The sequence below is a fragment of the Genypterus blacodes genome, unplaced genomic scaffold (genome assembly GCF_046128005.1).
Source record: "Genypterus blacodes isolate CSIRO-AG114 ecotype Tasmania unplaced genomic scaffold, CSIRO-AGI_Gbla_v1 ptg000032l_1, whole genome shotgun sequence".
Lineage (NCBI taxonomy): Eukaryota > Metazoa > Chordata > Actinopteri > Ophidiiformes > Ophidiidae > Genypterus > Genypterus blacodes.
In genome coordinates this window covers 1,826,259-1,849,269 of record NW_027466845.1, presented here as the reverse complement: position 1 = coordinate 1,849,269, position 23,011 = coordinate 1,826,259, and the positions used below count along the sequence as shown (strand labels likewise).

Genomic DNA, 23,011 nt, shown 5'->3' with positions numbered 1-23,011 from the left:
GGAGGAGAAAATTCTTGTTGGATAGAAAAGTCTTTATTCTATTTGCAGCATTCGATTAGGAGCTCAGAGTCGCAGTATCTTAACGCACAGAAGTATAAATCCACATACATTATGGTTTGAGACCTCTTCCCTGCTTTCATAGGCCTCATTCCCACTCCCACTGAATCATCCATTACTGTCACCGACACGTCAAACTTTGTTTAGTTTCTTTGCTACTAAGCTAAATGACTTATTTCTATGGAGACGCGTTAATTACTCCTCTGTACATCCCTCATCTCGCCGCTCGCTCATAGGCAGCACAAATGATTTACTGCAGCGAAAGCACAGAGTCAATATTAGTGTCCACCCAAATGTATTTGTCACAGCGGTGTAATGTATCAAGTGTTTCATGCAAGAAATACAAAATCAAGAGTTTCCACACATTTATCTTATCCATCAAATATACGCCAGGCTCCATTGGTAAACTTACAGAAGTTTTGAGTAGTCGTCAGTTTGTCAGAGGGTCAATTTTCTGTCTCTATACAAGTTTCACTTCATCGCTTTCCGGGGTGTTTGTCTTGTTTTTCTCTCAGTTTCTCTTGATAAAATCCAGCATACACTTCCTTTCATGTTCCTTTATGGGGCGACAGCCGTGTAAACAACCCTACAGGCTCCATCCCATACTTAGCCTGTCTCCAATATCTGTCACTGGACGTTGTTTTGCTCACCGCCGTTTGATTTAAATTTCCATTTCCTTTTTGTATCAGGGGGTGATGTCCTCTATCATGAAGGATACAGGCCTGATATTAGAGCTTTTTAGACCCTTCAGCTTCACTCAGACTCTCTGTGGAAGGAAGCGACTCTGTTGATGAACATCTATACAGCATGAATTGGCCTTGCCCCCCTTGGAAACTTTCTATTTAGGTGTAATTTGATGCCTGAATTGGTGTTCAGCACCCACAAAATATATTTGAAAGCACTGCAAACTCATTCTGTAAGCTTGTTTCCAAGTAAAATGAAATGAAAGAGGACTTATTTTGTCAAAACAAATCACTTACGGCAGCTAAAATACAGCAGAGATGACAAAATTATTAACTCATTGTTTTAACATTTGAATGAATGTGGGAAGAATCTGTCTACAATTACTGTGATAAAGATAAATAAAAACAATTTAAACTTTTCAGTTACATAAAAAATGTATGCTATATATTCTATAATGTGTATCTGTACTGTATATGTCTATAGCAGGATATTGGTAACTATCTGGCACCGGCTTGTACCTGAGATTACATACTTTTCCTGGCCCCCCAGAGACACAAAGGTTTGACATTCTCGGCAAGGATTCTCAGCGATCCGGCACTGTAAGATAAGATGTAGGAGGACGAACTGTATACTGAGATCTTTGCGATGAAGCTACAGCTGTGTACATTATTCTACAAGTGTTCTCTGAGCACGGAGCGATACATAGACTCAACGGTCTTCATTACTCGGCTTACAGTTTCCCTCCAGATCTCTTTATAGAACATGGTTCATGGAGAACTGACACAGCCGCTTTATGTTACAGCTACATCAGGTACCTCAACACATCGGCTACACTCTATTTCTATTTCCACCTTTATATCACATATCAAAACCTGTATGTTGAAATTGGCTCACTCACTGTGATTCACTGTTCTTTCTGTTGTGAATCTTTGAATCTTATCGTTTCTGTGAGGTGTAAAGTGACCTTGAATGTCCTGAAAGGCGCCGATAACTAAAATGCATGATTATCATTATTGGTGAAGGCACATAAACACTGCTGCTGTATCTGACAACTCTAATGCCCAATGACACTTTGCATTACCTTGTGATCCAAATGCTTTAGATTAGGAAATGAGGTATACATGTGGCCGAGCTCGTGTTGTGATTGGATTTCAGTCACAGCCAGTCGGGTGTAAATGCAATCCGTACAGCCTGGACACGTTCATGAGGAACATGCAGGACGGGGATGGGTATATGTTAATGTTATGGGTAAATGGCTAATGCATGTGTTATATCTTTAAAAATGCATGAAGCCTCTCCATGGAGCGAGCGTAAGTGTAATAGCGTCAAAGCCCACCTGCTGAGATGCGATCACAATGCATGCCCACATCAAGATAATGACAACAGCTTTCGAAGGTGGGAATCCACGTGTGGCGGCTGGATCTCATCTCATCCATACTGAGGTGCTAAATCTTACAGCAAACGACTCATAATCATGTTGTTAATCTTGTAGTATGTAACTTTTCACCATGTCCCACCATCCAGTGTGCCTGTTGCTACGGTGATGAGACAGGAAACAAAGCACAATGTTTAATAAGTCCACTCCAGGCATTTGGACGAGTAGCAGCGTGTTCCAGGATGGAGGTGATAATTCAGTCTAACTCCCCGCAGCCTGCTGATGCTTTTTTCTCTCTGTTTTTTTAGGCGCAGCTTTAATGAAGAAACAGACTTGCTGACGTTCTCGCAGAAGGGACCCTCCTGAACAAGTATGGGGTCACCATGGAAACCGCTTCTCCTCCTGTCCGTCATTAGTGGCCTTTCAGGTAGGTGGTACAAAAGGGTAGTCTTCAAAAATAATGGCGGATGATAGTTGGAGGGGAGAGTGCGGGGTAGTGCTCTGAAATCAGCGCTGATGACACGGCCGCCGTAAATGTCGCACAGCTTGGTGGGAGAATCATTACTTATGGATGCCGGAGAGGGTTTGTGATTTTTCACCTTTTATGGGAGAAGCAATCCACATCTTAAAAAATGCCGCATCGGAAGAGAGTTGAAGACGTCATGGTTTGTTGAACATTGCTATGCCGGGAGGTTTTCCAGTCTCCGGGTTTGCCACAGTCTTTCGGTGGAGGTTTATGGCGGCTATAAATTACAGGAAGTCCCTGAAAACATTGTGTACTCACACAGCCGCAGTACGACTGTAGATCCACAGCCCCGACTCTCTAACAGGGAGGGAGTTGATGGGTCAGACCTCGACGACTTGTTCCACCCGAGTAGATGCACAACATTCCGAACTATCGCTTTGGGAATTACTCTTCGTAAAAAAATAAGAAACGAGATAGATTTTTTGGGGCCGATTCAGTTAATGGGATGCGTGTGAGAAAGTCTTGCTCAGTACCTGCTCGGAATCAAACTCTGACCCCTGGTGATGTCGGTGCTGCGCTCTCTTGGTTGACTCTCATTTTCTGTGTAGCACATTTTGTGATATGAGCTGTGAGGGCGTTGTGTTAAACCCCAGACTGAGTGTCCTCCCTGGTCAGTGTACAGCATGTTTCTGCTGCTCTAATGATTTTGCCCTTTTTCTTAATGATTCTCTCCATCGGCCATTGGAGGATTCACGCTTGCTTGTCGTGCTCACCGTGTGAAACCCACACCGCTGACCTCGCTTGTCTGCTCGCTAAACTGCACTATTTAATGGAAACAACTGTTTGTTGACTTTAGGCCCTATTCCAGGGCCTCTGAATCTATGAATAAATTGTCTCCGATTTTATGAAAAAAACATTGTCCAAACCGTGCTTTGGCTTGGGTGATGTCAACAAATGTTGCACTGGGAAATGCCCTTTTTGCTTGTTTGCGACTGAGTTGGAACATGTTGTTGAGATTTGGACCGTTCCTACATTGTCCCCTTCATCAGTCCTGTAGAGGTTCAAGTGTAGACACACCCCTGGAGCACGCAGCTGTTTGATGTGGTGCATCTCCCTCCCAGTGCGGCTGCTCAGCCAGTGTGCTGACCGTTTCAAAGGCTGCTATGTGAGAGTTGTCTCCATCTCTCAGAACGTGTCAACAAGGGTAGAATCTGCTGGGTTTACACTGCAGCAGCACATGTTGACTTTCCCTGCCTTCATGTTTCACATTTCGAGGCCTGCAATAGTTTTTTTTGTGCGTTTCGGGGATCTGTTCCACCTTCAGCCACCTTCATCTTACACTGTTGGGATGCATGTATATGAGGCCTTTCATCCTCTTTCTCCTCTAGTTGAAGTGGTCAGAGGTTACAAGTGTCATTGGCCTGTTTCAGGTGCTTTGTAAGGTCAGTTGGGTTTATTCTCCTCACTCTCCTGAGTGCAGCGGGCTCTTAAGTGGACATCTGTGTTTGGCCAAAGTTCAAAGCCTGTCGTGTCATGTCAGTGTCACAGCAGGAAGTACAAGTAGGCTATCCAACATTGCTTTAAACCTGTAGAGCCTGTTGGAGGACAGAGCCTGAAATAGATGGATGGTTTTTAAACTGTAAATCTGGTCTGCATGCAAAGGCAGAGCCCTTTAACCCCACCCACCTTGTTTGCTCTTGGAGCACTGACTTTGTTGAGTCTGTGTGTGCGTGTGTGTGTGTGTGTTTGTGTGTGTGTGTGTGTGTGTGTGTGTGTGTGTGTTTGCTTGGCACTACACCTGGATTCATGGGTTTTTCCTAATTGGCCAAGTTCTCTGCTCTACACGTTGGTTGGCCAAGATTGTAGGATTCCTTAGACAGCTCTGCATATTGTCTCACAATTAAAGTTACAAATGCAAAATCTTCATTTCTTGTACCCAAAAACTCACAGAGGGCATGTCTGCACAGCGCTGCAGCTCTGATTTGACTCTGTCACATCTCCCTGCAGCTCCTGTGTTCACTGTTACAGGAGTGGAGTGTCTTTCAGCAGCAGGCATGCCATCATTCTCTCTCGCTCTCGTTCTCTCCCTCCTTCGCTCTCTCACACTCGCTCTTTCTCTTTTGCTTTCTAATTTATGTGAGCAACAACAGCTTAACTATGCCCCTAAAACTATGATTAATTATCCCTGCTCGTGTTAATACTCTGTGTAAATATTAATTTAATATAAAGTCAGACATTTATACAAAGAACATTCACAACTGAGCTGACTGACTTTAGAGATGCAAGTGAGTCCTGCAGAAATCAGCCTGGTGCATTAAGATATGAGTCAAGCAGCAGAGAAATGAGGCATGTATAAGATGCTGCTTTGTTTGGACGGCCAGGGAGGAACACACACACACACACATTCGGAATAATGGTCTTATTTTGGAGACAATACTCACCTTACATCCATCACTGTTTCCCAAAAAATATTTATGTCCTTATGACTGTTGTGCAGACACGTGTTAAAGATGATTCATTTGACTGTAATTTTGTTCCATATGTTCTTTTACTCCATGACGCTGTGGGTGTTTTTACTCCCGTGGTTCACATCCAAATTCTGGTGCTGCAGCAGCTTGAACCACTGGAATAGCGCCTGTAGTGGATGCATAGTCATGAGTGATAACACATACAGTCTCTCCTTAGGGAGAGGGGGAGAGGGATTCAGCAGAGTCACGGCAAAGTGTCTACAGGGAATTTAGGTATTGGACAATTATGTACAAATTTGGTTTGAAGAATTCACCTGCATCTACGCGCACAGTGACATTTGAACTCGTCATGTAAGGGTGAGAGGCCAAGCGAGGTCAAGGACAGTTTTTGATAGTAATCCCAATGCCAATGTTGACGCTGAAGCAGTTGAAAATACATTTGTACATTAAATTAGCAGTGTGGAGTGATCAAATAATTGTGGGAATCTATTTTAGAACACTGGTGGCTGTAGTTGAAATTCTAGCCCATGTATAAACACATCACATAGACTTTCCATCATAATAAAGTCTTATCCTTAACTTGCCCTCTGAGCAAAGTTTATGCTGCTCATTTTAGTGTCCCAGGTACTGAATTTGTGAGTCTGTCTTGTTCTGAGTCTATTCTGACCTCCATGGATGAGGAGATACCATGTTATGTTGATGAGTGTTGGGTTCTCCCTTGTTGTAGCAGCGTCAGTCAGATTGAAATTACGGAAGTTGGCTCGATTGCCAGTTTGATGTTTAGTTACTACAGATCTGCAGCATCTCATCTTTGGTTTGCAAGAGCTGGAACATTAATCATGTGGTCAGATTTAAGCCCCAGTGCTATTTGATAACGCTTACTGCTTCATGCTGACCATAAAGATTACACATACGGCACAATGCAACGGTGTAATTGAAATTGAGGTACACAACAAGCAACGGACACTATGGAATTAATAAAAGTGCTGATACAATCATGTGTAGCAGAGGACAAACGCGGCGTGGATACTGGCACAGATCAGTAAACAGGAGTTGTGATGGAATACTGCTGGGTGCTGTGCTGTTTCAGGGGGATGGAGGAGATGAATCCCTACCTCCACCCAAAAAAACCTGCAGTCTGGCAATCAGAGTTCAAAGGAAGAGGGAGCGAGTTCATTTCACACACAGTAGTCAAAAAAGAAACAGGCTAATGCTTTTTCTTTAACCACAGAAATGCTAGAATCCATAATGTCGTTGGAAATAATAAATTCATTTCTGTTTCTCCCCGGGTAACGTTGAAGTTGAAGTGCACTTCCTCTCACTTCACTGCTGCAAAGGCTCCACATCCGCACTGAGATGTTACTGATCAAGCTCAATCGCTCGGTAACATCCTTAACCAGATGATTTATGCAGTCTAGCGTTCTTCTTTACAGGGAACTCTGTCCAAACCTGCGGCTCGTTCACAGTCTGAAGCTTCTTCTGCCGTTGCAAACTGGGGTGCAGACAGTGATGATTCAGATTACAGTTCTGAAACAAACTCATCCATCAGCCAATGGTCTGAAGAACACAAACTTTTCCAAGACGCGGTCAAACAAACTCTGAAAGTTCGGTTTATAGTACGAAGGTGATCTGTGTGACCATCTCTTACGTGATCTTGGGACTTTCTGGTTGATCTAGAAACAGAGGGATGGAGGAATGCAGGGAAACTTCGCCTGTGTGCATTTATCACAGTTCAAACTGGTGTTATGAAAAGGTCTTAGGACGTGTAGCCTATGGACTACCGCCTACTGTCGGGGTCAAGATGTTGTGTGTGCTGAATCCGTGTTCCTCCGAAGGCATTCAAGGCATTCTCTCTGCAAAATGTGAAGCAGTCTGTGCTTTTTCAGATGTTGGCACGGACTCAACGTTTAGATGAGTAGAGGTTTTGTTTGCAAAGTAGTGTGGGTGAGTTGTCCCTTGTGAGTCCTGTCTTCTGTTTTTCTCAACTTGAAACTACTTTATTATGTTTATGAAAAGGGGTCAGAGTGCGTTTCATATGCTTCTTTTGACAGAAGACTGGATTTTCAGGCAGAGTGTGTTTTGCCGCTTGGTTTCAGGCATCTGTTGGATCTCTGTTATATTATTGCCTCATGCTAAAGTACCATACCTTAATGAACGCTTGAAAGTAACTCCTTATTGGTCAGACTTTCAAAATAAGAGAATAAACGCTCCACCCAGACTGATATAAAGGATTATTTACTTTCCTTTTCTTCTTTCATTGTCCCGTATGACAGTATGACACAATCTCTCCCCAACAAGTTACTTTTATTTACTGTTAGTGGCTGTGCTTTAATGTGTGACACACCAGTCAAAAACCGATTTCTTCCCCCGGCTGAGTCACGATGGTTTCTCCCCACTGAACTCTAAAGAAATCGTCTGGGGGAGACGGGTGATAAAACCATACATTAGCCCCTAACAGGCTCATAAATTCAAAAAGCTGCCTTGATATTAAAGCCTGAGTTGCCGTTTTAGTTGCAGTCATTAAGCCGGTCATCTATATAATACTTCACCGCCATAATTCACCCGCAAATGTGGTCAACACATTTGCGGAAAAGGCACACAACATTAAGATATTAAGACGATAATGATGTCAACTCTAAGACATTGTGTCATTCCACACCCAAAGTAATAGAGACACTAAATCAGATCCTTTTTATTGTCCTAAATGCATTTCCTTTGTGCCGTCTGCGCTCTCAGACAGTATGTGAACCGTGCACTCCAAATATATTCGTCTCTCCAAAAGATTTACACATTATTCGGGTGAGTTTGTTCCGGCGTTAAGTGTTTGATGTCATACCGCTGTATCATTCTGCTGCATTCTCCTGGAGCATAATCGGCGGAAGGTATAAAAATGCTCAGACAGCTAAATGCGAGTTCATGACATCAGTTTTCATTTCGTTCATTTTGAATCACATTACAGGAAATGAAACTGCCCCTGCTGGGCGCCTTTTTGTTTTTAAGGGGACAACTGTTGGTGTTTTTCATCGTCAAAGTAAACGATTAGAAGAAAATGCAAATTCTTTACCTGCAAGTCATAAACCTTTTTTTTTTAATTTTCCCTTATTTTTAATCACTCACATCATTTTCAGGAGATTCTATGCGTGGCCATGATGACCCAGGTAGTAAACTAAGCCTGTGCTGGCTCAGTGTGTCTGTCCTTTCATTTCATTTATGCCTGTGAAAAGTGAAAAAACACACTGTGCCATACTTTTAGCTTTTATTAAATTGAAGCTCAAACATTAATTTCACATGTGACAGTAGAAATGACCTCAATTTTCCTTTTTCACATTTTATAGTTTCATTCTTGTCCAGTTATGATTTGGTTTCTATCTCTCCTTTAATGAATTTCTGTATTATTGTTGAAGGTCAGGACAAATGACTGCAGTGCAAAAATGATATTGATCGCAAAAATCACAAAAAAATGGTGAAATCCTGCTTTTGTGTATAACATAGACCAGACGAATGACATTACATAGGTGTCACATAAAAGCACAAAAATAACATACACACCATCCATCAGCTTTGGCCCCGGGCATGTTGTTGGTGTCGTCATAGTGACCGCACTGAACGTTTTTACTTCCTTTGCTCTTTAGCCGTAGGAGAAATGTTCCTAACTGGTCCATGTTATCAGCCCACTGTTATCAGATCTGTCCACGCATTAAACAGCTGAACGTCCCGTTATCGGTAACTGAAGACAAATTAGTGCGGACCATTTGTCTGCATGTCTGATGTGATCGCGCCATTTATTTTTAGAACGGTGTAGCAAAAAAAAGATGACATCACATTGGAGTTTTAAGTATAAAGCTTCTGGGTTCTGGATTGTTGGATTAAAATCCTGCCATCATTATTTATACTGTTATAACAGATTACATAAAATGAGTGGTTTTGCCCTTGAGTCCAACAGTGCTTTGGAGTTGAGTGTATTTATATTCTATCAGACATGTGTCACATTTGACTTAGAGTGCTGCACTTCAAACTGCTTTTCAATATTATCAGCAGCAGGAGCAGCGGTTTCCAGGGAAGTAATGCAGTCTTTGTCTATTATCACACTTTTGACATGATCGCCCGTAGAATGGATTATTGCCCCGCTGCTCCTCTCTGAATATTCTGTTCTATTCCATCTTATTTTCCTCTCTGCTGTCCCCATTTTTTTGTCATCAGTTTATTTATAGAGGGCAGCAAAATTAGGTTTCACTGGCATTGAAAGGAGGGCTGGGCCGGGCGGCCATGATGTCAAAAGCCTTTTTCTTCCTCCCCTTCCCCGCTCCTGATTGAACTACAATGTTGCTTGGAGTGGTAAGTGCGCCATGGTAATTCCACTGTGCCTCGGCTAACTCTGAAGGTATCTCAATATTAAAAGTGGGTTGGGGGGAATATAGATGCGTAGTGCTGTATAAGTGATGCATGAAGTCATTTTCACCAAGGGCAAGGGAGTCATGCACCAGAAATGTGGTTTAGTGTGGGGAATTGGTGGAGTATTTGCATGCAGCGCACACAGCTGGCAATGCGATGGAATATACAGTATTGCAGAAATTGTATGGGAAGCCTGAAAAGTAAATGCAAGAACAAAAACAGACTTTGTTCAAGGTAACATAAAGCTTCAGAGAGCTGTAACAACAACCAGGTATCATTGCAGTTGTTCCTTCCCCACAGTATGTCCTTCACATAAACCCTGATTACACAAATACAGCCAACGCTAGCTTTCAAATATAAATGACTAGTCGCAGTTCGGCACTCAACTTTCTAACACACACATTTGTTAGAGATTAACTATGATAAATACGAGTTTGGGACCTATTTCGGGCCTCGTATCTGCGCCTGATGGACTTTCTCCAAACTGGCAGGAGAAGCCGGATTGTGGTGAGCCCCTCTCACACTCGCAACTTCAGTCCGGGAGGAAAAAAAACAAGGCAGAAAAGAAACCCGCTACATGAGTGATGATTTCTGTCGGCGCGAACATTTGGACACGACGCTCACACCCTGGCAATCATCCTCCGAGTGTGTAGCGAACAACGCTTTAATCAGTACCGAGGGATTTGAAATTTGGCACCTCACAGTCCAGGAGTACGTACGATGAAACGAGCCTGTGTGCCTGCGCCAGATTTTGTTCGAGCCTTGTTATCATGTGCCACTTACCCCGAAGCCAATAACTAAGGTGTTGTCACTTGCTTCGGATTGGCGGTATGGGAATTGTGGCTAAAGCTGACGCTGCTTTCCGTCTCCAGCTGCGTGTTCGTGCGACTATCAGTGTGGGCTTTAAATTAAAACAAAACAATTTGAATAAGGACGTAGCTTCCCCCCCCCCTTTGATAGAGACATCCTCCGTTTCCCTCAAGACGCACGACAACATTAGCACCATACATCATGCTACGCCACTGCGGTTTTCGCCGTCACCCCAGCAAGGTTGAAGCGACTCATTGTTCAACTCGTAAAATCCCCACAGGACACGGAGGATCAGGGAAAAGGCTCGGTTTCCGCGAGTCGTCTGCTTTGATAGGAGGTGAGCTGAGGTTGCATATGATATATGGATTGTTCTGTCTATAATGATATTCCACTGAATAAATGGTCTCGAGCATAATCAGCCTCAGTCAATATAATCTCCCTGTGAAGGTCTTCATTAATCTTACAGGCTATGGCTAATCATGTCTGTCTACTTGAGCCCTCATGAGCGTCTCACCTACTTACTGTATGTTATTCTAATTAATTTCTCCGCACCAAAGTCCTGAGGCCGCAGACAAGATTCATACGTTCGCTCCTCGCGCTGTGCCGGCTCAGTGATGTAGTGGAAGCTGCCGTGTTTTCCGTGTTTTCCCATGTATGCTCTCTGTTTACTTGAAACATGGCCTCCTCCCTTAACCCCCCCACCTTTACCTTTTTAGTGCATGCTTGTTGCGCGCTACAGTAAAGGCTTCAAAAGACAAACGGGAACAACAGGCCAGTGAACAGTGTGTATCCCGGAACTTACAACTATTCGGCTAGAAAGAAGGAGAACATTCCATTGCGGCGTGATACCGATTGACTGATCGCATCCTTCCTGTCGAATCGCGAGTGCGGATGCAATCAGTAACGAGCGTACTATAGTACAGTCCTTAAAACTGCACTTCTTTTTATGCCACTACATGCCAGCAGGCACGAGCCGACGCGGCTGTGAAAAAGGTTTACAGTCGGCGGAGAGAGGAGTCGGCCGTAGCTGTAGTTTGTTTAGCGATAAAAGAGAAGGCAAAGAAGATGGAAAAGGAGCTCAACCAATAAATTAGACCAGGAAGTAAGACAGAGAATTTTCTGTTTATTCGACCAGGGTGGGAGTTTATACATGTGAGAGAACCTGAACAAAAGCTGGGACCTATTACAGCCAGGGGGGAGGTATTAAAAGTAACACAAAGAAAAGCAAAAGAGCCGAGTCATGGTGAGCTGAGCAAACTTGTGCCTTCGGTCTATAAGCTCGCAGTTACAACCTTGTCTTGATGAAGATATACGTCCGTTTAATGCAGGATTCACTCCAATTTGATGTACGATTCTATCAACAAAGTAACCACATTTTCCTCTGTTTTTGTCTCTTTTTCTGACTAAAAAAAGCTTCTGTCTCCTTTGGCGATGTTATCGTGAGGGTGAAGGCCTGTAACGATCACTCACAGCTTCGCTGTGGCGCTCGCTGACATGCCGCAGCCCTTTCAAAGTGCGCTTCCGATGTTGTAGCCCGGGAGCGATAGGGATCAGTGGGATCTGCAGGGGTCATTGCCTTTATCAGATGAAGGTGACGGCTGACATGAGCGAGTGCTTGTCGGCTTCAATAGTCAAACAAACAAAAGAGGGTGTGTGTTGTGTGTGTGTGTGTGGGTGATGGGGGGTTCTTCATGGCACGCTGCATTTGTCAGGACTTAGCCTCAGCCCCGGTGTTTTTTCCTGACCTTTCATAACTGGCAGTCGACAGGACCAAAGGAAGAACTCTATGCGAATGATTTCAAAATCGGGAAACGATAACAAAAAGTCAGCTGAAGACCTCAATTGATATCAGTTGTAACCACATTTGTTATGATTCCTCGCAAGTAAATTTACACCGGATGAAATGAGTGCGTGGTTTGTATTTAAAGGTACATTCCGCCGATTTGTAACGGTGCCTGCGCCGTTAAAAACATCAGCACGGATCTATGGGAGGGAATTAGAAGACTGGAATACACTATTAGATGCTGTAAACAAAGTCAAGAGCTAAAAAACCTTCAGTTCTCGCCCCCTCTAATACCTTTGGTTTGGGAATAATAAACCTCTGTGTTTACTGTTGGCGAGCTGTGTGATTCTGATGTAACTCGTCCCATTAATGTTCCCACCACTACAAGCCCAACCAGCACCACTGCCAATCAACTACATGAAGAAGAAGAAAAGAAGCAAATACATAAGAGTGCAGAGGGAAGGACGACAACAACATGATGTAATATAAAATATAAGATATGATATAAGATTCTAATAACACAATACATTACACGTTATGTAAATGAAGATGTTTTAATTGGGACACAGATATTACGCAGGGACTGGATCAGCGTCTGAGATGAGTTTAAACAGCATTAATGTAAAAGGAAACATGACAGGCGCACTGATATTGGTCATAAAAATAAACATCTCTTATTCCGATTGCTGTTCCTTTAAAAGCCTTGTTTGGAAACGGGCCCCGGTATATAAAAAGCATGTTTTCCACTTAAGACCCCATGGATTCTGTGTTGGTTTGGTAACTCTTCCTACTGTCAGTTTGTCAAAAGTGCCGAGAGTTCAGTGTAGTTCACCCAACCGTGTATGTCTTCTTCACAAGCAACGAGGCTTACACTGTAATGGAACTCATTCTTTGGATTATAAACGACTTAATCGACCACCAGCTAATTAATTGCCAAGCTTTTCAATGTAGAATCTCCCAAAATCTGTAATTTTACACAGGACCCCACCTCTGCCTGTAACACTGTATGTGTTACTGTAATTGCCCACTCCCCATTTGTAGATAGCAGTATTTCGGCAGCTGATAAAGTCCCACAGGGAGCGTAATTATTTCCCTTTCTGTTCACTTCCTTCCTTTTCTTGGATTCCACAGACTCCGTCCCTCTTCCCAAAGCCCTGATTAGGCTCTTGCTGAGTTCCAGCTTCTGTTTCTTTAGCATTTTCCTTCTCTCATTTCAGCAGTCTTACACCACAGCTTTCCACAACCTTCAGCAGTTTCAGTTGCAGCGGCATTGAAAACCTCGCTTGTGAAAAATATGGATATTGATCGCGGCCGTCACGAGAACAATAGTAACACGTGTAATCTGGAGTTGTTGTGTTTTTATGATAAAAGACAAGATATTGATGCCTTCTGCCGCATGAAGTGGGTTTTATTTCTCTAAAGTAAGTCAGGGAAGAACAGGAGGAATGGTGATATCAACGAGTAGTGACAGAGCCGACTGTAGCTCCTATATCAAAGAGGAGAGTATTGTGAACCTCTGCGGACTCTCTGGCTGTAAAGGAGCTGCCTCTCTGCTGGTCTGGTACTATTTGACTCAGTTTGGAGTTTGATGACAGTTCTCTCTGAACGAGCGGTACATTGAAAGAGGAGAGAGTGAATGTTTTCATATGGAAGTCAGTATTTATTAGCTCATTCTATTTTGTCAGTCTTGGTAGATCGGTGTGTTTCCTTTTGAAGACACCATGAAACAACAGCGAGATTTAGCTTTTGAGAGCAAACGTCTGTCTGTATGAAACCTGCTGGTCAGGTGACACATGATGTCAGGAGGCTATGGAATCAACCGTTCAAGGATTTAATTGGATCCCTGGAAGATGGGCAGCAGTCAGAGTCAGAGGCAGCTCATCGTCAGGGAGACGCAGCTTACAACGCTCTGCCTCAACCTGTTTTATCACCAACCCTTCACATTTTCCTCCTCACATGTGGCGCAGACCTGATATAATACGTGGATCAGATATTCTCAGATTAGATCGGCCACTTTCACATGCTAGGAGTTGATCTGATCAAATAAAAAATAAGTCTTGGACTCGCCCAAACACACAGATTGGAATTCCTTTGCCATTCAGTCACGAACATCATTTCCTTCATGTCTCCACTCTCTGCTTTGTCCACACATGAATGACTCACAGTGATCGTTCGAGCGTCTTCTCAAACTTTAAGACGTCATCCCTCTTTTTCACCTTCACCCTGAAATATTATCATTATCATGTCATTACAGACCTTCACAGAGATCCAGAATTCAATTCAAACACTTCTCCAGCTACTTACATCTCTTACATTCATCAGTGTCATGTCTCAGAACACTTGAAAGTAAAGAAGCAAACCATTGGGTTTGACAGTTGTCACTGTCGAGGAGTTGTGGCAAATGTTCATCACGTCAACGCAGCATGTTCACTCCTGACTGTGTGTTCTGTGTTTTCTTGCAGACCTCTCCAGAGCCGTTGCAGCCCGGCCCGTATCATACGCGGCGTTGCTACGGATGAAGTCGGACAGCTCGTCGTCGTTGCGGAGCAGATCTCGACAGCAGCACGCCGGCGGACTGGAGACTCCTGACTGGCCCCCTTTCTCCGGTCATCCCCTGTCAGCCCTGAGTCTGTTCGGCACTCAGGAGGACTACAGGAGTGAAGGTGGGGTCACACTGACACTTTATCTGTCGCCATTACCAAACGCACCCATTCCACAAATTGTCGCCCTGCATAGAAATCTCATCTCTTTAACTTCATCTCACTCTTAATGGCATCGTTTAGATTCTGCTGTTTTTATATCAGTTAAGCACTCAGCAAAGAGACTCGAGCATCAGTCACGTATACAGTTTGCTCTCAATTTATTTTATTAGACTTTACAGGCATGACTAAGCCCCAGCTATCCAATGGCAGCATCCCTCTCCCTCTGCTAAGAAACGGAGCATTCGGGGTCATTTCCTGTAGTTAGTCAGGATTGCAATCTGCTTCCTAACCTGCTGTTAGTTGGGAGTGAATCGGGAGCAGAATCTTCAGCCAGCCTCGGTACAAATCCTAGGGACCTATAGCGCTGCTCAGATAAAATAACGGTTTTAACACAGTAGAGATGAAATCAAGTCCCCCAGATGTGTTTTGTGTGGCTGCACGCTGTTCCCCCAGCCGCTCCCTGCCACGTCTGCGTCGCCCTCTGTGTGCAGGCTTCCTGCCTGTTTAGATATGGTCTAGAAATGAATCTCAGCTATCCATCATGGCTGTCCGAGGCGTGGACTGACTGGGGTCACGCCCTTTGTGAAATTGAAGTGGGATCACGGCAATATCCAGCTCTCTCTCTGTCCCCGTCAGTATAGGAGCTATAGGAATGATGGATATCTTTGTCAGAGGGGAGGATTTAATACCTGAAACACGGCACGGAACCGCGCTCGTAAATCTGCATGGGTCACTAGCCGCCGTGACGTACAGTCACTTAGACACCCAGAGACACGCCGATGCTTTAACATATGATTAATCACACCTGGGCTGCTTTACTAATGGAAATCGGAGGTAACTGCTGAATTCTAAAGCAACACAGGTGTCAAGTAATTAAATGAGCCAGGAAACTAAATAGCAAAAATATTTACAGTCAAATTATACAGTAACTATACTACGTCCAATTATTTTTCTTTGTTACTTTGTGTCTGTCTGTCTGTCTGTCTGTCTTCCTCATGTGTCTTATACTCATGTGAGAGTAATGCGTCTGACAGCAGCATTACAGCACAGCGCTGGATTGATGTGTAGTGTGTGTGTGTGTGTGTGTGTGTGTGTATGCTGAATGTCAAAAGTCAAACTTAATGCTTTGGGCTGTGACTGACAGGTTGCCGTGGCGATTGAAGTGAGTGTGTCTGTTCCTATATAAGGATTGTTGCCACGGTTATGTGTAGCATGGTTCATATTTGCACAATGGTGGTTAAACTGTGGATTGAGGTTTGCTGATGTATGAGGTCAACTCAGATCCATCACTTCTGTCACTGCGTCAGTATGAGTCACTTCATTATGTGGAGCAGGTGGTGTGTTAGACGCAGCATGTTGGTATTGTTGGATAGATTACCAACCCTACATTGTGATTGTAGCAGCAGATTTGTGCTTAATTTACACAAAGTAAAGGCTTTTCTTTTTTCTAATGTTTGGCACTGGCACCACAGCCATCACTCCAGTACTTTGCTGGATATGCACAGCAGGCTTTGCGTCATAACACTGATTCACTTTGCACCGTTTGGTTTGTGTGTTACATCAAAAGCGTTTGTCATTATTTCCCCCAAGCTGCAGTCGATTCCTGACAAAAGGTCGGTGAAAAAAAGAGGAAAAACTGGGTTCATTTTGTCGTGACATCATTGGTAAATTGCGGGAAATGCTGGGCGCAGACTCATATTGTTGCTTTATGTAGCAGAAAGATCTCATAATAGTAATGGCTTCAGTTAGGTGGCATTTAGAGCTGCAAGAAAAACAGCTGTTTGTGATTTGCTGTCACCAGTGTTCACTTTGCTGCCTGGTTTCCACTCTTGACGTTTTTGACAAGATTCTGTCACATTTTGTGTCTGTCATTAGGAAATTGACAGTTTTGGGCGATTATTAGAAAGACAGATAACCTATTGTAGCCCCGAGCTCAATTTCAACAATATGTGAGTTTGGCACCATGTTGTTTACCCGCTATAAGCATGCAGTGTGTCGTATATCTCCATGGAAACACATTATTATCCGTGTTGATTTGTGAAATCAACACTGGCTGTCAGTAGTAAACAGAAAGGGCTTTGTGTGACTGCTGTTTTCTCAGGCTTACCTTACCTGAAAGTTCATTGTCTTGTGAAGGCTCTTCCTCAAGGCTTTGTGAACAACACCGAGTTTGTTGTAGGCGGAAAGTCTGAGATGCAAGACACGTTGGAACCCCTCCACCGTAACTCCCTCACTCCTTCTGTCGAACAGAAGACTACATCAAAGGGACGCACGCTCAGAAGAAACATGAGAGAGCTGCAGCAGGGAGCGTCGATGAGGAAACACAGGGAACACGTGCGGCGGCGTCCACACGTGACGCGGGGAGCCAAGTCATTAGTGCGATCGCGTGACGATCAAGAGTACCGCGGCTCAGGTGTCGTCACAATCGGCTGTCGGGAAAGTTATCCGGCTAATTTGACGTTTTGCCGATCAAACGTCTCAAATGCAACACCGCCGACGCATTTGTATTGATGTGGGTCGCATCTGGGGACCTTAGGAGGGCCGCAGTGCTGTTGTTTTCTTTCTATTTTGCCTGTTAGTTCTCGTTTTCCCCCTTTAATCAGCACCCGCTGGCGCTTGGGATAGCAGGCGCTTTCAATCCGCTAATAATGATCTACCTGGCATCGGCGTGAAACCCAGCGTTTGTTTGATCGCAATAAATAATTGTTGATTTTCGCCTCTGCTTGGATTCTCATTATCACACAAACCATAATGTACACACACTGCAATTAAGGAAAGGGACAATTTTGGTTGCCAAGGCGCTCTCTGTGGAAGTATAAAAAATATCTATTAATATATAATTTCATTTTGAGGGCTGTGTGTTCAGAAAAGCAAATTATGACTTCAATTTATTATTATTGTTATGAATCAAATGATGAATTAATCAATCAATTATGTATTCATTTTGGGGGAGCTGAGGTGGGCCGTGACACACTGGGTAATTACATTTATTTTTTTAATTATGCACAATATCTTAATGTCATAATAATCATTCAAATCAGCAGCATGACTCAGGTTAAAATAAAACAACTGCTGCAAAAGTATTGAGCGTTGCGACAGAGTACACACCCTTAGGCTCGCTACAATATGATAGGAATTACTCTGCGATTTCTTCTGGCATTTGCAAATATTTGGCAACACAGAGGAAGTAAAATGAAGCTTCTTCCTCCGAGACTGTGGCTAAATTTGGACATTTGCTGCATCTCTCTTTTAATTTTTTCACCGGTAACAACACAGAATTGACGGCCTCCCGTCCCGCCGCCACAGTGCCTCCTCTCAGGCGCAGCGTTCCCTTTCTCGCCTCGTTGTCGCTCTCTGTGTGTGTTAAGGTAGTATTTGCCCACAGGCGTTTCTCAGCTGGACCTTCATGTCGATGGCAGCTGTGGCTACAAAAGCCTCTGCAAAATTAGCATGATTGTGGATGATGGAGCAATACTGCGCCCTCAAAGAAAGAGCCGGATTGTGCCACTGCAGCTGTTCCCTGTTGGTGTAAATGCAGCTCCAATTTGATTCTATTTTCATTTTTTTTCATTGCATTTATTACAACATCTGGTCTCCTGAGGGCTGAAAACAACACATAAATAGCACAAATAAATAAATAAATATATCTATACATCCAGTATATATAGAGAGATGATATAAAGAATACGTAGTGGTGGTGCTGCAGCTACAGAATAGGAGGCTGTGGAACATCTGTGGTAGTATTCAGTGTTGGTGGGCAGAGTGGAGAGCTCAGTGGATCAAATCCAGGGATAATTATGGATGAAAACTGAACTTTGATACATCTGCAGATTTGCATTGGATTGCTGCGACTGTGTTGTAGCCTATTATTACCCAAAATACCAGTTTTCTTAAATTACACATTTCCCTGTCATGGTTGTTCACCATGTGCTCGTTGTGTTTGGTGGCATTTTGCTTTGTAGAGGAAACATAACAGCAACATAGAGACCCATCACTGAATATGTGGAAACAATGATGGACAATGGCTGAAATACTAAAGAACGTGTTGTTTTGTATTTTTTTCCTTTACGTTTCCACGACGATGAGCATAAAACCCTACCTGTTTCATGTGCAGTGGTGGCGGTGCTCAGTAAAAATAGATCAATGAGAAATCTACGTCAAACTGCACATACTGTAGTGCTAATGTACTCATACGTCTCTCCTAATGGTGTCCCACATTCAATATGGCCGCTCGTAACGACTGGTTACCTCCATCTGTGCATAATGGTTTTAATGTGTCAAATCGAAAAGTGGGAGGAAAAACTGCATATATAGTGTGTATACGCACTGCAGATAAATACTCCTGCAGTGTTAATACACACATATACAACCCCAGCGCTCGTGTTTAATGAGACCCAACCAGGCTGCACCGTGCAGACGGATGTCCAAGTCCAAGAAACCTAAACGTCCCTTAGCCGAAGCTCTTAGACTGAGATTGAGTAGAAGTTAAATCATTATCATCAGAGTGCATACCTCCACCAAAGCTCAACAGTCCTCTCAAAGCTCCGTCTTGCGGTGAAGTCATTTCAACACCGACACCAGATCACCATGGGGTCCTGTTTCTGTCCCTGATCTCTTCACTTATTTGTGAGAAATGCCTCAATGTGCAATTTCTGATGAAGAAAAATCCTGGATCCGGATTGAACTGGAACAGCTGCTGGCCGTTGGTGTCGTCTCAGAGGCGCAGCAGCATTTCAGAAGGTTTCACCATATAAGCAGCATCCTGGTCTGCTGTGTGATCAAAAGGGATCACTTCTAACATTCAGGTGGAATCCTCCAGGGTCCGGCTTTGAAAAGGAACGGGACTTGGGCTTTGAGGATTCTTGGATTGCTCCTCTGAAGTATTCTAAATATTGTCGAAGTTTCTGTGGAATGTCGTCAGCGCTACTGCCGCATTCCCGTTTGTAATTGGGTCGTATAATGGAGCTCCTGCTGAAGATGAATGGAAGATTAACAATCACAATGACAAAAGCAAGGTGATGGAAAGGACAGTTTAAATGAAATAACCCTCTGTCTCTCTTTTTGTCTGTAGAAAGTGAAGAGTTTGGGCCCGTTTTCATCCAGGAGCCCAGCGATGTCATTTTCCCTTTGGATGCAGATGAAAAGAAAGCAATAATGCACTGTGAAGCACGAGGGAATCCAGCGCCCACGTACAGGTGTGACATATATTCGTCTGTCTCCTAATTACGCTCCTACTCTTTTTTTTTTTCCTCCAGCTAATTAGCTTTGATTGTCATTCACCTCCGAGATATTTATAACGCATCTCCCTTCCTTTCCAGTTGGTACGTCAACGGGACGGAGTTGGATACAGATGCAGATTACCGCTACAGCTTCATCGATGGGAATTTAATTATCTCCAACGCGAGCGAGATCACCGACTTTGGGAAGTACCAGTGCAGAGCGGAGAACAGCTTCGGGACGCTCCTCAGTCGGGACGGCCTCCTACAATTTGCATGTGAGTACAAATCTTACTTTGCCTGTGAAGGTCCTGGTATCCAAGGAAAGTTAATCTTAGGCAGCTGCACTCGCTAGTAAAGGCTTGAGGGCCTTCCACCTCTCATCTAAAAAGGCTTCGTCAGTTCAGTTCAATCTTGTTTTCACTCAGCCGTCCTCCATGCATATATGAAATGATGTGGATTTGAAAGGATCCTGTGGCTGAACATGCAGAGATGACACCAGAGAGATGCCAGAGATTCTTTTTGAGCTTTTAATTTGTTTTGAGTCGCATCCACAGCGAGGCGTCGCTGAATCTTGCTCCCATCGGCTCAATCTGACTCCGCTGAATCGTATCACTAACGGGGAACGTGCACTCCAAACAGCACGCCTCAAAGGTAAAATGGAGGCAAAAAGAAACACATATTCCTTCTGCCCAGCAATCATCTAGCCGACCCCCAAAGCGTCATCAAAGGTTAAGCGAGTGCGCGCACACACACACACACACACACACACACACACACACACACACACACACACACACACACACAGGCAGTGGACTGTGCTCAGAGGAGAATCCATTGTTGGTTTTCTCTCCGGTTTCCTGGGGAGCAATGACCATGAAAGCTTCTTGGCATGGCTGCATGGAGCTCACTGCGGACCTGTTGCTCTTCACTCCGAGGTCTAATGTGATGAACGGGACGCTCGCAACTGTGGTGGAAATTACAAAGGAAACAAACGGTCTGTTACGTCTGAACCCACAGTACGTAGACGGGGGAAGGCACAGATTCTTGTGTGTTATTGCAGTATTTGATTCAGGCTTGCATGTTGTTTGTTGTTTTTACATCCAAAGATTCATCAAGAGGCATCAGTATAGAATTAGTGAAATTAAGTCAGCGGCAGACTTTCTCTTAATGTATTAAGCTGAAAAATGTGTTTTGGTTCCGTTCTTCCAAACAAAGATGCGTAGTTCAGAGTAAATATATGATTGATGATGTCATCGTTGCTCAGGAGTAATGAATGCGGTTCGTGGCTGCACCAGAGTTCAGTTTTTTGTCCCTGTCTGTTCGCTACCGCGCTAAACGCAGCCCACGTTTGTTACTCTAGCTTCTCAAACATTATCAGTGCAGTGGGAGCTCGGTTAGGACCTGGAAACAATCATGGCCGACAGTCACAGCCGCTTCCCTCATCCCCTCTGTGCTCTCTCTTCAACGTGACGCTGGATAATGCGGGGCCCTCAGTACCTCCTGAGAGGAACTCATCGCGTCCGTTTGTCTCAATAAAGTTGTTCTTAATACGACAAGTGTTGCTGGAGTTTTCTCCCTTAAGGAAAACAACCTTCTCCCGCAAAACAGCAGACTCACAAGTGTGAATATAAAGCAGCTCAGCGGTGTCACTACTGCACAACTGGAACCAAGCCGCTTTAGCATTTTACGAGGCTGCATAAACAGTGTCACATTCCCATAAGTGTCCCGTTTACTGTCCAGAAACTCCTGTGTTTCCTTTATCACAGCGAGAGCTTGTGGCGCTTCAGGTTTGTCCCTGACACAGAGAGAGGACTCAGCGGCGAGACACAATGGTGAATATTCAGCGTCCAGCGTGTCGTGATGCTGCCAACCGTTATCCCAGCGTAAACAGAGGAGGGAAAGGGGGGGAAACCAGCCAGTCTGACTGAGCACAAAAGCACATAGCAGAGAGATGTGTGTGATGTGGCATGTGTCAGTCTTTACCCCCCATATAAAAGCTCAGAGGATTGCATTCAGAGAACCTCTCTAATCATCACAACCAGTGGCTAAATATCTGTTTTCATCCCCGGCTGTTTAACAAATCGGTGGCTGCGTCTTGTTAACTTAATGCGTTTGGAACACTCAGACAGTGGCGTCGGCGTGTAATAGTCACAAACATCCCCTCTCTCCCTCTCTCTCTAGCTCTCTCTCGCTCCCTCTCCCCCCGTGTCTTTAAAGTGGGGCTGCAGCCAGGGAGACAAAGCGCGGGGCCCTGCAGCCTGCTTTGGGATGCAGCGCCTCGTCTCCCTCTTTCAGCATAACGAATGTCGGGTGTTTATCTCTCAGCTTGGAAGCTTTTTCTCTTTTGTCAGCGCTGCACATTTCTAAGCAGTGATAGAGATGTTGACTGCAAAGTTGGGGGCTAATTCTATTCCTTGCTATCTGAATGTCCTATCATATTTCCTAACAGTTGAAAGTAAATGTTTATTTTATTTGATGTGCTTGTTGTTGTTGTTGTTGTTGTGCAGAACACTTTGAGGCCACATACAATTGATTCTTTGTCTGTTTCACTCTGGCAGAGTAATTCCGTGTTATTGTTTAGTGGGGATTGTACAAAGCGTTCAGTGTTGCACACTCAGCATTATATCTGTTTATTGTTGGCGGACAGACTTCCGACATGAATGAACTCTCATTTTGCTCTGGTTAGTATTAAGTCAGAGCTGCTACATGACCTTGCTCGATGCGTTGCTTGTGTCCGTGCGACGATAGCAGCTTTTTAGTGTTTAGCCAAACAAAATCTGGACGGAAATCGCTCCTTTAATGGCTCTGAATGAATCACGAGGGAGGTAAAGGGAGAGAGCGTGAGCGCGTCGGGAGAGGTGCAGCTCAGACGCTCTGTATTCCCTCCGCTGGTTCTGCACAGCGGCTCAGTAAGATGCCTTTTTTTTCTGCGTTTGTTTTGAAATTCTGAGCTGCTGGACTCACACTTGGGCTGTTTTTCAGCCGTGACTTTGAAGGCAGCAGGCAGAGGAGAGGCCTCTGATCTTTCTCCCTAAAGGCTTCTTCGCTCTCTGGC

General features: G+C 44.1%; 1 protein-coding gene across 1 annotated transcript in view; it reads left to right on the top strand.

The window, feature by feature from the left end:
- The first annotated feature begins 2,249 nt into the window (after window positions 1-2,249).
- The window catches only part of cntn5 (contactin 5), a 65,881-nt gene continuing 45,119 nt past the window's right edge, over window positions 2,250-23,011 (top strand). The window contains 5 exon segments of the mRNA XM_076146207.1: window positions 2,250-2,281; window positions 2,425-2,543; window positions 14,498-14,698; window positions 19,809-19,932; window positions 20,056-20,231. Coding sequence (XP_076002322.1) covers window positions 2,250-2,281; window positions 2,425-2,543; window positions 14,498-14,698; window positions 19,809-19,932; window positions 20,056-20,231 — 652 coding nt within the window.